The sequence below is a fragment of the Pongo abelii genome, chromosome 3 (assembly GCF_028885655.2).
Source record: "Pongo abelii isolate AG06213 chromosome 3, NHGRI_mPonAbe1-v2.0_pri, whole genome shotgun sequence".
Lineage (NCBI taxonomy): Eukaryota > Metazoa > Chordata > Mammalia > Primates > Hominidae > Pongo > Pongo abelii.
The window spans coordinates 90,897,159-90,913,268 of NC_071988.2; the positions used below are offsets into that span (position 1 = coordinate 90,897,159).

The 16,110-nt window shown below is 38.2% G+C and overlaps 1 protein-coding gene across 1 annotated transcript in view; it reads right to left on the minus strand.

Moving 5' to 3' along the window:
- SULT1B1 (sulfotransferase family 1B member 1) overlaps positions 1-14,217 on the minus strand; it is a 28,330-nt gene extending 14,113 nt beyond the window's left edge. Inside the window, exons 1-3 of the mRNA XM_002814819.4 lie at positions 14,070-14,217; positions 13,670-13,798; positions 8,698-8,795 (exon numbers count right to left, since the gene is read on the minus strand). Coding sequence (XP_002814865.2) covers positions 8,698-8,795; positions 13,670-13,798; positions 14,070-14,217 — 375 coding nt within the window. The remainder of the gene's footprint in view (positions 1-8,697; positions 8,796-13,669; positions 13,799-14,069) is intronic.
- Between the last annotated feature and the right edge of the window lie 1,893 nt (positions 14,218-16,110).

Sequence of the window (16,110 nt, forward strand, 5' to 3'; positions counted from 1 at the left end):
GGTTGTAGGTAGGTGTGCATCTTTATTTCTAGGCTCTCTAACATGTTCCATTGGTATATATGTCTGTTTTTGTACCAGTACCATGCTGTGTTGGTTACTGCAGCCTTGCAGTATAAAGTTGGATATTGTGATGCCACTGGCTTTGTTCTTTTTGCTTGTGGTTTCCTTAGCTATTTGGGTTCTTTTTTGTTCCATATGAATTTTAAAATAGCTTTTTTTCTAGTTATGTGAAGAATGTAATTAGTAATTTGATAGGAATAACATTGAATCTGTAAATTTCTTTGGGCAGTATGGTCATCTTAACAATATTGGTTCTTCCTGTACATGGGCATGAAATGTTCTTCCATTAATTTTTGTCATTTCTACTTTGTTTTAGCCATGTTTTGTAATTGTAGAGATCTTTTACCTCTTTGATTAGCTATATTCCTAGTATTTTATTTTTTTGTGACTATTGTGAATGAGATTACGTTTTGATTTGGCTCTCAGGTTGGACATTATTGGTGTATAGAAATGCTACTGATTTTTATACACTGATTTTGTATCCTGAAAGTTTGCTGAAGTTGCTTAATAGTTTTAGGAGCTTTTGGGCAGAAACTGTGGAGTTTTCTAGCTAAAGAATCATTGACTATGAAGAGAAATAATGTGACTTCCTCTCTTTCTATTTGCATGCCTTTTATTTCTTTCTTTTGTCTGATTGCTTCGGCTAGATCTTCCTGTACTATGTTGAGAAAGAGTGACGAAAGTGGGCATCCTTGTTTTGTTCCAGTTCTCATGGGGAATGCTTTTAACTTTTTCCTGTTCAGTGTGTTGGTTTGTCATAGACTGCTCTTATTATTTTGAGGTATGGTCCTTCAATACCTAGTTTACTGAAGGTTTTTAATATGAAAGGATGTTAAATTTTATCAAAAGCATTTTTTTAATTTGTTGAAATGATTTTGTGGTTTTTGTTTTTAGTACTTTCTGTATGAATCATACCTATTAATTTGCATGTATTGAGCTAACTTTGCCTTCTGAGAATAAAGCATACTTGATCATGATGGATTAGATTTTTGATGTACTCCTGGATTCAGTTCGCTAGTATTTTGTTGAGGATTTTAGCATCTATGTCGATGAGGAATATTGGCCTGAAGTTTTCTTTTTTGTTGTGCCTCTTCCAGGTTTTGGTATGAGAATGCTGATGTCCTCATAGAATGAGTTGTGAGGAGTCCTTCTTCCTTGACTTTTTGAAATAATTTTAGTAGGATTGGTATTCGTTCTTTTTTGTACATCTGATAGAATTCAGCTGTGAATCTGTCTGGCCCAGGGGTTTGATAGATTAGTAGGTTTGTTATTACTAATTCATTTTCAGGACTGGCTACTGTTCTGTTCATGATTTAAATTTATGGGGGTTTCAATCCTAGTGTTATGAGATCCTTGGGGTTTTGCTTCACCAGCCAGAAACCTCTGTGGCCAGTGGCGCCTTTGTCCAAGGTTTGCTCTGGCCCTCTGGGCTCGTTCCGATCACTCAGCCTTGCAGGCTGCACTTGGCTTATGCTACCAGCCTGGATCTCATGCCTGCCGAGGGCGAGCCAGGTGTGGAGCAGCAATGGGTGTGTGAGCAAGCCTGTAGTCTGGCCATTGCGCAGAGCCTGGCCTGCCAGCTGCGGTGGGGTGGGCAGCTCCAGGCACCAGCATGGCCCCAGCCTCATGGCCTCAGCTTTCTGCCAGGCTGCAGCTGGACCAGGCACACCATAAACAACTTCCACAGCTGATACCGGGGAACACAGTGGCACCCAGAAGCTTGGAGACACCAGGAACCACAGAGCCCTAAAGAGGGTGTCACAGCCCTGGCTCAGGGAGCTTCTAGGTCTGGGATCCTTGAAGGGCCACAGCTCTTCTCTCTTTCTCTCTTCTTTCTTGTCGCACACAAGGTAGTGAGCAAGGTGTGTGTTTGAGGCCTGTTTGTGTTATAGCTCTTTCAGTCCTGCCATGTGGCAGGTCTCAAGTTCTTGTCCTGCATCCAGGAAGACTGAGGTATACAAACAAATAGAGGGTGAGCAAGATGAAGAGGAGTTTTATTGAGCATGGTAGTCAGGGTTTCCGGATGAGTGTTCAGCCCTCAGCAAAGAGGGTACCCTGGGGTGAGTAGCTTCTCTCTGTAGCTGGTCCTCCCATCCTCTCTTCTGGTCTGAGTCTAGGACGTTTTATGGGCCTCAGAGGGGAAGAAGAGCAGTCGCACTGGTCCATGGGCAACCATAGGTGGGCCCAGAAAAAGCACCACAAGTTCCCATTCCAGTCCACAGGACCAGCAGCCCAGCTCCCAGGCTTCAGGCCCTCCCCAGTTTGAAGGTGGGCTTCACCCGGGACCCACCCCGTTCTGCCCAGGAGCCTGTCTACCACCTGCCACACTTCATAGCACCAAGGCTGTTACTGCCAAGGGTTGCCTGCAGGCCAGCTTCGACCTGCCCTCAGCAGTCCCTCGGCTTTCCTCGTGTGTCTTGGGTGCCCAAAGTCCAGAGGGGACCGAGGTGGCAGGGGGCTGGTGTGTCAGAGCTGTCCCAAGTGTGCACACATCCAACAGGGCTATGACAGCACCCGGGCTTGGTGTCAACCATGCTCCGAGACTGGAGTGTGTTCCGCGAGCAGGTAGTGGCCAGATAGTGGGAGCAGACACCTCTGAGCCTGTGGGAACAAGGTGGGGACCTTCCTTGGCCTCCTAGATTGCAGAAATGCCGGGGTCAACAGCTGCGCATGGGTGGCTGCAGATGCTCCCAGGAAGGCAGTGCTCCTGCCTGCTTGCTCCTGGCCCCCAAAAGCACAGGGAGCCCTGGGTCCACAGCCATTACTTGGGCTGCTGCAGCTGTGCCCAGGAGGGTGGGGGTCCTGCAGGCTTCGTGGAGCAGGGCACCACCCTGGGCCCAGCTCTGCCTTGGAACCCCTCTATGCCCTTCCCTCCATGTCTAACCACGCTGCTCTCCCATCGGCGGGTGACTTGGCGCGGCCTCATCGCGGCAGCAGGGTGATAACAGGGCAGCAGGGTCTCGGGGGAGTCCCGGGGTGGACTCTAGGGACTGACTGCCTCCTGTCTGTGTTTCCCCGCAGTGGAGGCGCAGCGGCCCTGGTCAACTTTGTACAAAGGAACCCGACACAGTGGAGGCTCTGGGCCTGGAAGTGGGTCCTGCCCGGCCATGCAAAGGTAAGGGTGGTGCAGTAGGCTGCTATGGGGTCATGGGGCACAGGGGTCCCACTGCCGCCTTTGCTATTCCTGTAGCCGCTCCTGCCACCACCACCCATGTCTCCTCACTGCAGCCGATGTGATGGCAGCAGCCACTCTGGACTCCCCGCCACTGCCATCATTAGGAGGTTGTATTTTTCCAAAAATGTATCCCTTTCCTTCTAGGTGTTCTAGATAGCATGCATAAATGTGTTCCTAGAAGTCTCTGCAGGTTCCTTGTATTTTTGTGGTGTTGGTGGTTATTCTTGCTTGTGTTTATTTGAATCTTCTCTCTTTTATTCTTTGTGAATCTAGCTGGTGGTACATGTTATTTATTCTTTCAAAAAACAAACTTTTGTTTTTGTTGATTTTTTTGTCTGGATTTTCACATCTCAATTTCAATCAGTTCTGCTCTGATTTTGGTTATTTCTTTTCTTCTGCTACTTTTGGTATTGGTTTGCTCTTATTTTCCTGGTTCCTCTAGGTGCAATGTTAGGTTGTTAATGTGAGACCTTTCTAACTTCTTGGTGTAGGTATTTAGCACTATAAACTTTCTTAGTGCTGCTTTAGCTGTGTCTCAAAGATTCTGATATGTTGTGTCTTTGTATCTCTGTTTTCATTTGTTTCAAAGACTTTTTAAAAACCTTCTGCCTTAATTTCATTATTTACACTGTTTCAGGGGCAGGTCATTTAACTTCCATGTAATTGTAGGGTTTTGATAGGGCTTTTTGGCATTAATTTATATTTCTATTATGCTGTGGCCCGAGAGTATGGTTGGTATGATTTTGGTTTTCTTGTATTTATTGAGAATTGCTTTATGGATGAGTAAAGCATGTGGTCAATCATACAATATGTGCCATCTGCAGATGAGAAGAATGTATATTCTGTTGTTGGGTAGATGTCTGTTAGGTACATTTAGTCAAGTGTCGAGTTTAAGTCCTGAGTGTCTTGCCTTGATGATCTGACACTGTCAGTGTGGTGTTGAAGTCTTTCACTAATATTATGTGGTTATGTAAGTATATTTGTAGGTCTATAAGGACTTGTTTTATGAATTTAGATGCTCTAAAGTTGGGTGCATATGTATTTAGAATAGTTACATCTTCTTGTTGAATTCAACCTTTTATCATTGTATAATATTATTCTTTGTCCTTTTGATTGTTGGTTTAAAGTCTCTTTTGTCTGAAAAAAATAGCAACTCCTGCTTTGTTGTTGTTGTTGTTCTCTATTTGCTTGATATATATTTTTCCATCCCTTTACTTTGAGACTATGGGTGTTGTTGCATGTGAGATGAGTCTCTTGAAGTTGAAGACAGCAGAGTTGGGTCTTGCTTCTTTATCCAACCTGCCAGTCTGTGCCTTTTAAGTAGCTCATTTAGCCCATTTGTATTCCAGATCAAAATTCATATGTGAAGATTTGATCCTGTAATTGTGCTGTTTGATGGTTATTATGTAGACTTGATTATGTAATTGATTTATAGTGTTAATGTTCTGTGTATTTAGGTATGTTTTTGTGGTAGCTGGCATGTCTTTTGATTCCATGTTTAGCACTCCCTTAAGGACCTCTAGGAAGGCAAATCTGATGAGAATGAATTCCTTTAGTATTTCCTTTTCTGGAAAGGATTTTATTTGTTCATCACTTATGAAGCAGTTTGACTGGATATGACATTCTTGGTTGGAATTTCCTTTCTTTAGGAATACAGAATATGGGCCCTCAATCTCTTCTGACTTCTAAGATTTCTGCTGAATAGTCCACTGCTAGCCTGGTGAGGTTTCCTTTGTACATGACCTGCCCCTTTTGCTAGCTGTCTTTAAGATTTCTTATTTCATATGGACCTTGGCGATCCTCTTTCACTCTATATTTTGGGAATTGTTGTCTTATGTAATATCTTCTTGGGGTTCTCTTAATTTTCTGAATTTGCATGTTGACTTCTCCATCAAGGTTGAGAAAATTTTTATTGACAATATCCTCAGATATGTTTTCCAAGTTGATTGCCTCTCTCTATCTCTTTTAGAAATTCCAGTGAGTCACAGGTTTGGTGTCTATATAATCCCATATTTCTTGGAGGTTTTGTTCATTTTTTATATCCTTTTTAAAATTTTTGTCTGCCTGTGTTGATTCAAAGGAACAGATTTCCGTCTCTGATATTCTTTTCTTAGCTTGGTCTATTCTATTATTAATGTTTCCCATTGTATTATGAAATTCCTTTAGTGCATTTTTTATTTCCAGAAGTTCAGTTTTGTTCTTTCTCAACGAGTCTATGTTTTCTTTCAGCTCTTTATCAGTTTTACTGTTTTCCTTGGATTGGGTTTCAAACTTTTTCTATATTTCATTGAGTTTCCTTGACATCTAGGTTGTGAATTATATGTCTGTCATTTCAACAATTTCAATCTGGTTAAGAACCATTGCTGGCAAGCTAGTTAGGTCATTTGAAGGCAAAAAGACACTCTGGCTTTTAGAGTTGCCAGAATTCTTGAGCTGTTTCTTTCTCATCTGTGACAGCTAATGTTTCTTTAATCTTTGAAATTCCTTTTCTTTGGATGGTGCTTTTTGCTTTTACATTCTTTGTTGCCCTTGAGGTTTTGACTGTAGTGGAAATTTCGGTTTATTAGATTGTTTTCCTTTTTGGATGCTTTTAGGGGACCAAGGCTTAATTCAGCACTCCAGGGCTATGTGCTCTGTCTCTAGGGGGCTAGAATGAGAACCTTTGCTTTGTTCTCTGGCCCCTTGAGGTCAAGCACCTGCTCTACCAGAGGTGCTGATGTGTTCCCAGTTTACTGGCAACAATATTCCAGTCAGAGATGCTGGCAAAAGTGCTTCAGTGGAGCATTGGAGATGACATGAGAGAGTGTAATCCAACAGGGAAGCAGGGAGCCAGAGGCACTTATGTAGTGATGGAGCAGTCACTGGCAAACACTTGATCACAGGGTAGCAGGGGTAGACTGCAGGTTACTGTGCACTGGTGGGAGAAGACTGAAAGTGAATCTGCACCAGCAGGGATCCATATGCAAAAGCAAAAAACTGGGTGAAAAACTGGAAGTTAGGGGCTGCTGGCTGAAGAACTATGACAGCGGCTGCTGGCAAGTGCTTCGGCAGGGCAGCTGAGGCTGTGCACTAAGCGAGTGTGGCTATGCAGGGGCCCTAGTAGAACCCAGCACAGACAGGAGTGGTCAGATCAGACTGGCCCCGGCCCATGTGCAAGACAGGCCTGCTTTCTCCAGACCTGGGAGCTAACAAAAGCTAAAGCCACCTAAAGAAATATGGAGAGCCTTGGGGGATGGGCACCTATGGCCATGTTCCACTGCAGCTATTCCTGCGCCAAACCCCTGGACTCCACACAGAGTAGAGTACTGTCTCTGCCAATTCTCTGGGAAGTTCTCCCTGCCAACTAAAATGTCTCTCTCTGGGCGTCATGGAGTCTCCTGCAGCTAGGATCCTGGAGGTCCATCGTAAGAGTGGGCTGTTCCATGTCTGTTTCACTCACTCCTTCTCTAGGAGCTGTGCAGGACCAGGAATGAGTCATGGTGCTCAGCAAACCTATGCGGGATTCTTAGCTTCCTCCCCTTTTAGCTCCAGGGTCTGCATTCTCCCTCTATTCACTCTTAATGCCTTTTATCCAAAGATCTTTTTGGAGTATGCCAGTCTGCTTGATATTCTGGTCTTTTTCAGTGGGAGAAGCTCTTCCAGAATTCGTCTAGTCAACCTTCTTGGCTCTATCCCATAACTACTTTAAATGTATATAATATACACACATGAATCTAAAGACAAAAACTGGCAGAGTGTATCAAAACAGAATTTAGCTGTATGTTGTTCAAAAGACACACTTCAAACAGAATGACAATGATACGTTGAGAGTAAAAGGGTAGCAAAAAAAATATGTAATGCAAACATTAATCAGTAAAAACTAGGAGTGGCTATATCAATACAAGATAGACTTCAGTGGAAAAAAATTACAAGGGACATTATATAATGATAAAAGGACTAATCTGTTAAGAAGATAAAGTAATTCTGAATTCCAAACAGCAAACAGCAGAACTTCAAAATGCATGAAATGAAAACCAGTAAAGCTGAAGTAAGAATAGACAAATCAGTAGTTATAGTTGAGCATGTTTACAATCCACTCTCAGGCAGTTGATAGAACTGCTAGACAGAAAACAAGAAAGGATATAAAAGAACTGAACAACATTATTGGTCAAGAGGATGTAATAAAAATATAGAGAATACATCCACCTACAAAGAAGAATACACAACCTGCTCAAGAGCTCAGAAAACATTTAACAAGATAGAACAAGATGAACCAAAAGAAATTTAAAAGAATTGCAATTATGTAGAGTAAGATCTTTGACTAAAATGGAATAAAATTAGAAATCAATAACAGAACAAAAACATAAAAATCCTCAAACACTTAGAAATTTAATCATACACTTCAAAATCTTGCAGTAAATGAGGAAATTTCAGATAAAATAAAAAATGTGCATAGCATTGAGTGCAATTGAAAGCATGACAATTTTGCATTTGAGTGCAATTGAAAGCATGACAAATTTTGATATGTCATGCAATTGAAAGCATGACATATCAAAATTTGTGGGATGCAACTAAAGCTTTACTGAGGAAAAATATTTACAACACTAAATGCTTATTTTAGAAAATAGGAAAAAAACAAATCAATAATCTCAGTTACTACTTAAAGAGATTAGAAAAAGGAGAGTAAAATAAACCCAAAGCAAGTAGATGGAGAGAAACAATAGAGAAAAAAAGCAGAAATCTATGATACTAAAAACAGACAAACAACAGAAATAATTTATAAAACAAAAAACTAGCTTTAACAATATGAATAAAATTAATATACTTAAGAGTGACAAAGAAAAGAAGGAGAAGGCACAAATAACTGAGATCAGGAACAAAACGGTATCAGAACAAATCCTGCAGCCATTAAAATTATAATATGAACAACTTTTCATTCGTAAAGTCAACAACTTAGAAAAGTTTCTCACACATCACAAATTGTCAAAAGTCAGATAAGAAAAAAACACATAATCTACATAGCACTGTAGCTATTAAACAAATAGAATTTGAAATATAAAATTTCCCCAAAAGCAGATAGGCAGGAACAAATGTTACACCAAAGAATTATACCAAATCTTCAAATAAGGACTGACGTCCTTAAGTTCATTTTTTGCAGAAGGCCTGAAGATCTAGGGAGAGTTGGGAAAAAAAGTAGCAATATTGTGCTGAGGTTTGGATTCTGTTGCTGCTCAAATTTGGAAAACTTGAGTATATAAACTCAGACTAAAACTTAATTTTTAACTGAAATATTTCAATGTAGCTCAGTTTTCATGGTCACAAGTAAATGACTTTGGAAGATTTACATACAATATGAGTGGGTATAATATAGATTGTTGCAAGTATATGGTTAAAGAAACAAAAAATATTTTAAAAAATAAACTATGTGAGTGGGTAAAGGGATAGGGCCATACTAAAAAACTGACTTGGAGTCTGGAGTATACCTTGCAATTGTTTTCCCAGAAAGACTTAGGAAGAAGATCAGTTGGTAGATGTGTTTTCACAATCCGGGGTGATGGATTCTTCTCTAATTGTTCTATACCTGAGAAATTTAGTTAAGTATAGGGAAATATTAGAGTCTCCAGAAAGGCTACGTTTCCTTATTTTGCCAACCAGTTTTTCAAGACATTTTTGAGCATTATGTAATGCAAATAAATTCTGAACCAATCACAGGCATTTTACCACATTACTAGAGTCAGTATTGTGTAACATTCAAGGATACACATTCCGAGGTTAGCCACCCTGAGTTCAAATGCTGACTTTATCACTTAAGCATGTGAGACACTTTGAAAGTATCTCAGAATCTCTGTACTTCACTTTCTCCATCTCCAAAATGAGAGATAATAATACCTTCTTTAATATTTTGGAGTTTTATTGTACCTGTGCATTGCTATAAATGACTATTTAAATGTTTTCTTCATGCCAAAGAGATATCAATAACTAGTAAGTCTAAAACTGGCTATTGTGTTGTATCAGGTACTGTAGCATAGATGATGTTAACTTTGTATATAATATCAGCTGTTGTATCTATATTTTCATTATATCCTATGTGTCATATGTCTCCCCATATATGTATGGACAGTAAAAATGTGTAATCTTTAGATATTAGCTTAACTCTCTAAAGTCATACAACAAATATGTGGTAGAACTTGGTTTCAAATTAAGGTCTTAAGATAGATGATACACAAACTTCTTATGCATTCTTTTTTGTTCCACAGTATTACTTATATACAGTCTAAACTCTAGAATACCTGATAATCTTAAATAATCTTGCCATCTCTGAATAGAAAGGCAAACCCACACAAAATTGCATCTGACTCACTCATTGAAAACGATACTTTGTTTTAAATGTTCACAGTAATTCACTGCATATGCTAAGAAGTCATTCAGCCTATTACATTTTTCTTTTAGTGTTCTATAAAACACATTTTGACTTCATAGTTTATTTACTTGTTTGTTTACTGTAGGTCCCCATGTCCCTTCCCCAACCTCACTCCTAAATTTACACTAAAATGGAGATTTCATAAGAACAGAGATGTAACTTGTTTTGTTCATAAACAAATGTCCATACAGAACAGTGACTAGCACATAGTTAATATGAATAAGGCTATTTAATGTCAGTAGACACAGGTTTGGCAGACAGGAAATTAAAAAATGTGAAAATCCAAGTTAAATTTGAATTATCAGATAAATACGTTGTTTTTAGCAAGAATATTTCCCTTACAACATTTGGAAAGTACTTATATACTTAATAGAATGGTTATTTATCTGAATTTGAAATTAATTAATTGTCCTGTATTTTATTTGCCAATATAAATGACTGTAAACATAAATTACTATACAACTCCACCAGGGATTTTACTATGCCTCTACTGATCTAGCAGCTACAGTCACTTTACCCAGCATATAAAAATGAGAAATTGTAATCTTCCACAACTCGTTATTACTTAATGCCCATTACATGAACTTATGTCTGTTTCTTTTAAGAAGTTTTTCTCACATCTGTTGTTCCTTGTTCCGCATTCAGCTTACCTGAAAGATTTCTCAATTTCCCCTATTTTGCAATCATTTTGCCAAGTGAGTCTTTTAATGAACCCTTTATATCCACAAGTATGAGTGTTAGCAATGTATAAAGACAACAAAATTATCCACATTCAGGCTCTAGAGTTTGTATGTTTATTTGTTTGTTTATTTGAGACGGAGTCTCGCTCTGTTGCCCAGACTGGAGTGCAGTGGCGCGATCTCAGCTCACTGCAAGCTCCGCCTCCCGGGTTCACCCCATTCTCCTGCCTCAGCCTCCCGAGTAGCTGAGACTACCGGCGCCCACCACCAAGCCCGGCTAATTTTTTGTATATTTTAGTAGAGTCGGGGTTTCACCGTGTTAGCCAGGACGGTCTTGATCTCCTGACCTCGTGATCCACCTGCCTCGGCCTCCCAAAGTGCTGGGATTACAGGCATGAGCCACTGCAACCAGCGTAGAGTAGATTTAAATGCTGCAGTTTACCTTCATGTACCTGATGAACTTCAGCCATTCACTGTCAGGCAATGCTGCATAGCCTCCCTCTCCATCCCCAATCCTGCCTTCCATCTGTTATCCCTGACTCCCATGTCTCTGATTACTTTGGTTCTGTCACTTTTTCATTTCATACTTTCTATGGTTCTGAAGTCTTGCCTCCCTCTTGAACTCATTTGGGTTCCTTGCCCCAGTATAATCCCTCAGTTCCAAGCTTTCCAAGGATAGGCATGTTTAAGAACATCAAGCCATAACATAGTCATGTTTAAGAACATCTTATCATAACCATTTGTTTTAAGAATCTTTGCAGTTTGCATTTTAAGTCCTTGAAAAATGTAAGATTAACAACTTTGTGAGAGTAACAGATTTGCTTTGTAATGCTAAGTAAAAAATGTTGAGTATTTATACTTGAATTTTGAGTTGAAATCTTGCTAAGTTTCTAATTTTCTTTTTAAAATTTGTTTAGAGACAGAGTCTTGCTCTGTCACCCAGGCTGGAGTACAGTGGTGGAATCATTGCTAAGTTTCTATGTAGTTTTGGAACATTTAAAATGGCTAAGATTTGCTGTATTTATGAGCTTAATTTATTGGACTATAAGTAGTTGGGAAGGTTTGTCTTGGTCAGATAATTTAAGTACTCAAGGAAATGAAATATATTAATATATAAATGCCACTTAAGTGCTTAAAGGAGCTTAATTAAATAAAACTTGGATTGAATATTAAACTCCTTTTGTTATATAAGTAAAATAATAATATTTATAAGCTGAACTTAATGGCTTAGGAAACAACTGGGAGTTTATATTTGTAACTTTGAAAAATTGAATATATTTTTTAAACAAAACAAAACAAAAATTGGCATTTGCTCTCTGAATTCTGGCAATGACATAGAAGGACTGACATCCTGCCAGTTGATCCGTCTCTGCCTATGGAAGTAACTAGTTCAGTCAGCCTGCTGAAGGGCACCTCCATTATAGAAGAGGATTTGGATATTTCTCTTCACATTGGCATATAGGTCTATCACCATCCTACTACTTATTTGTTTCCCAGGATTCCAGCAGCATTTGTGAGTCAAGCTTCACTTCTTGAATATCCCTCTCACTTACTTACAGAACACCATACTCTTGCATTCCCTCTTAGCTCATTTTTTTTCAGTTTCGTTTGCTAGCCTCTCTTTCTCTACCTAACTTCTGCATGTTGATGTTTCTCACAGCTCAGCGCTTCTCTTCTCATATTGCTCCAAAGGCTTTCCCTGGGCAATCATATTGATTCCAATGTCCAATTATGCTGACCATTGCCTAATGAATATATTTTTACAAGCTCCAAATACCGTCATTTTAATTCATTATAATTTTAACTGATTTCAATATCCAATGTCATCTCAAAGCTAACATTTCACAACTGAATTATTAATAACCCTACACCCAAAATGTGTTCCTCTCCAAGTACTTTTCCTTGCAAGCAAATGGTTCCATAGTCCACTTGCTTGATGAAAAATAAAACTCATTTTTCTTTCATTTTCTTCATATTTCTTTTACAGTCCATCAACAAGTCAAAAATATGTCTTATCTAGTATCCTCAATTCCACCTCTACCAAGCAACCTGTGGAATCTTTGTATTTAAAACAACAACAAAAAACAAAAACTCTATAATTTTTCTTTGCATAAAACCCTTCAATATCTTCCTCAATGTTCTTGGAATAAAATGAGAAAATATTATAAGAATTATAAGTCCTACATGATCTATCCTAGCCTAATTTCCAATTGTTTTGCATCCCACTTTTTCCTTCTTTCATAGATCATTTTAGTCCCCGGACTATATTAAGATCTTCCTGGAATATGCTTTCCAGGACTGTATCCTGGGATATTCTTTCCCCAAGTATGTACAACTTTTTAATCTCAATTTGGAGTAGATACCCCTTGTTAAATTAAGTTTAGACTAAAGCTGTCATCTTACACATTTTAAGTTGGGCTTAAAGGTTTCTCTATACATAGTGAATTGTAACCTATCTGGATGTGTAAACATATTACATTCTACTCTTGTGCTAATCACCAAGTTTTGGCCAATCAAAGGTGGCCAACTCTTCAGACTGTGTTCAAATAAACACTAAACTTTAACTAAGCCAGCTGTTTCTATATCTCAATTCTGTTTTCTGTATGTCACATTCCTTCCTGCCATAAACCATGTAGCTGTTCTGGAATCTCTGAGGCTATTTTGGCTCAAGAGGCTGCCTGATTTGTGAATCGTCCTTTGCTCAATTAAACTCATTTAATTTAATTTGTCTAAGTTTTTTTCCTTGATTACCTACTTAAAATAAGCTTTCCTATTGTTCACTTCCACAGAACCCTATTATTTGGCTATGTAAGACTACTAACATTGACATATTGTTATTTACTTTTTAACGTCACAATATTGCTGTAAGCTCCCTGTGATACAATATACAATTTCTAATCATTATATATCTGTACCATAGCACAGTGAATAATTCTTTACAAGCATTCCATAAATATTTTGTGGAAGAAAAATTAATAGTATTAGTGAATTCTATGTTTTAAGAAAAGTTGCTTCTTATTTATTAATTACAACAATGTCCTAAATTAGGAACTTACTGATCTAATCAGACAAATTCTACCAAATAGAAGTCAATAAGACATAAAAATATTGTTTATTTTATCAATCAAATTTGTAATTGTTTTGTACAGTAAGATCTTTCATCTTTGATATCATACCTGGATATACAACAGACAAAAATAAAGTTTCTTCATATTCTTCAGTTTTATATTGTTTGCCAGCTTCCATTTTATGTCACCAAATGTACTCCAGTTTCAGTGAAAGTCACACATACAATAATGCATATGCTGTCTAAATAATATTACAAAATAATAATTCCAAGTGGGTTAAATTTACCTGATGTTCTTAATCCAGGGAGAGTCATTTCCAACATTGGAACTTTTTCAGTAATAAAACCTCGCTTACATTTTTCAATATCTCCATCATTTAGAATCATGTCTATAATTTCACTAACCCAAGTAGTACCTGTGACAAAAGGCAACATTTTCAAAATAATTACCCAAATTGCACGGGAGAGGGAGAAGAATTTATTGGAAACACTACCATCTTAACACATTCTATTACAAACTTAATTCCCCTTTCTATGCCCCAAATGCCAATTTTAATATATTAAAATAGATGGCTGCACAAAATGTATATTAACTTTATTTAGAATGATAATGATTTTATGGACAAGTTGATTTCCAGGAAACAAAAATTGAGGTCGGACTTGAATTTGTCAGGCCACAGAACTCACCTGATTTAGGATAAGTGGCTATCACAATATCATCTGGTCTGCTATGGAATTGTTCAATTTTTTCCCAGTTGCTCACAAAAGCACAGGTCATGGGATAACCATGGACCAACTTCAGATCTTTTCGCAGAATATCTTTTGGGGAAAGCATTTTAATACCAGATTGTACAAATATATAATAGATTGACAGTCGTTCTGGAGAAATACAGAGAATAAAATTCAGAATCTGAGTAACTAATGTTGGTCTTAAGACACTGCAATTTGTCACGAAGTAAAATTGGCCTTTAACATTCTGGGCACATGGAGATCTAAGTACAAAGGGCATATTTTGTGGGCATTAGGTGCAGTAGATTGCAAGAGCAATAACTGGCTCTGTGACAAGCAGGACAAAGGTCTCTAGTGGAAGTTTTGGAAAGAAATGAAACTGCATAACTCTCTTTGAATTAAAAAGCATGTTTCACAGAAATATGGCAAAAACAATCTGAACCATCTGACTTAAGGCAAAATAAATCCACTGCTCATTATTAAGACTTCAGCTTTACCTGATTTTTCCTTACAGAAAATTTGCTGTCATTCTGACCTTTGATTTTCAGTTTGTAATTCATCTTATTTCTTTATGTGTTTCTAAGATTTCTTTCTTTGTCACTCATTTGGAGCAAGTGGATTATAATGTTCCTAGGTGTGGTTATTTTCGTGTGTGTGTGTGTGTGTGTGTGCACGCATGTATACATTTTAGCTTTATTGAGCTTCTTGAAATTGTGAGTTTATGGTTTCTATCAAATTTGGATAATTTTCAGCCATTACTTCTTCAAATATTTTTTCTATCTCTCTCTCCTTCTGAGACTACAATTACATGCATATTAGGCCATATGAAGTTGCCCACAGCTGAGAGATTATCCATTTAGTTTTTTAAAAAGCTTTTCTCTGTGTGTGTTTCATTTGGGATATTCTCTATTGCTATGTCTTTGTAATTATTAACCTTTTCTTCTGCAATGTTTAATCTGTCTTTACTCCTATCCAATGTATTTTTATCTTGGGCTTTGGAGTTTTAATCTCTGGCTGTTCAATTTCAATATGCATATATTTTTTGTTCTCAACTTTTTAAGCATACTAAATACGGTTATAATGATTTTTTTATTTGTTAACAGTAACATCTGTATAATTCTATGTTGTTTTCAGTTGATTGATTTTTTTCTCATTATGGTAGGCTTTTTCTCCTTGTTTACATGTCTGATAATTTTTTATTGGATGCTTGGTGTTCCTATTACTTCTTCTTGATTAGAAGCTGTCATTGATAATTTTTGTGTCAACCTGACTCTGCCAAGTGGTCCCCAGACATTTGGCCAAACACTATTCAGACTGTTTCTGTATTGGTGTTTTAGGACTAGATTAATATTTAAATTGGTAGACTGAGTGATTGTCCTACCTAAGTGAGTGATCTTCATCCAATTAGTTGAAGTCTGAGTAGAACAAAAAGGGTGATGCTCCTAGGAGTATTCCTTCTACCTAATTGCCTTTGAGCTTTAATCAAAACATCGTTGTTTTCTGTTCGTTTCTTTATTTCTGCCTGCAGACTCAAACGGAAGCATTGCTCTTCCTGGATCTCCAGCCTGCCAACCTTTTGACTAGAGCTAAACCATCAGCTCTACTGGGTCTCCAGTTTGCCAGGTCACCCTACATATCCTGGAATATGCCTGCATACCTGCCTCTAAAATAATGTCATATATGTATGTGTTCAAAGACAGTCAGACAGGAAGAATTCCTCTTTACTGCCAGGAGAGTCACCCTTTTGGTTCTATTCAGGCCTTCAACTGATTGCATGAGTCCCATCCACATTAGGGAAAGCAATCTGCTGTACTCAATCTCCCAATTTAAATTTTAATCTCATCTGAAAACACCCTCACAGACACACACACACAGACACACACACACACACAGACACACACACACACACAAAGTAATGTTTCATCAGACATCTGGGTTTCCTGTGGCCCCATTAATTGGACACATAAAATTGGTATCACAAAGAGCTACTTATTATTTA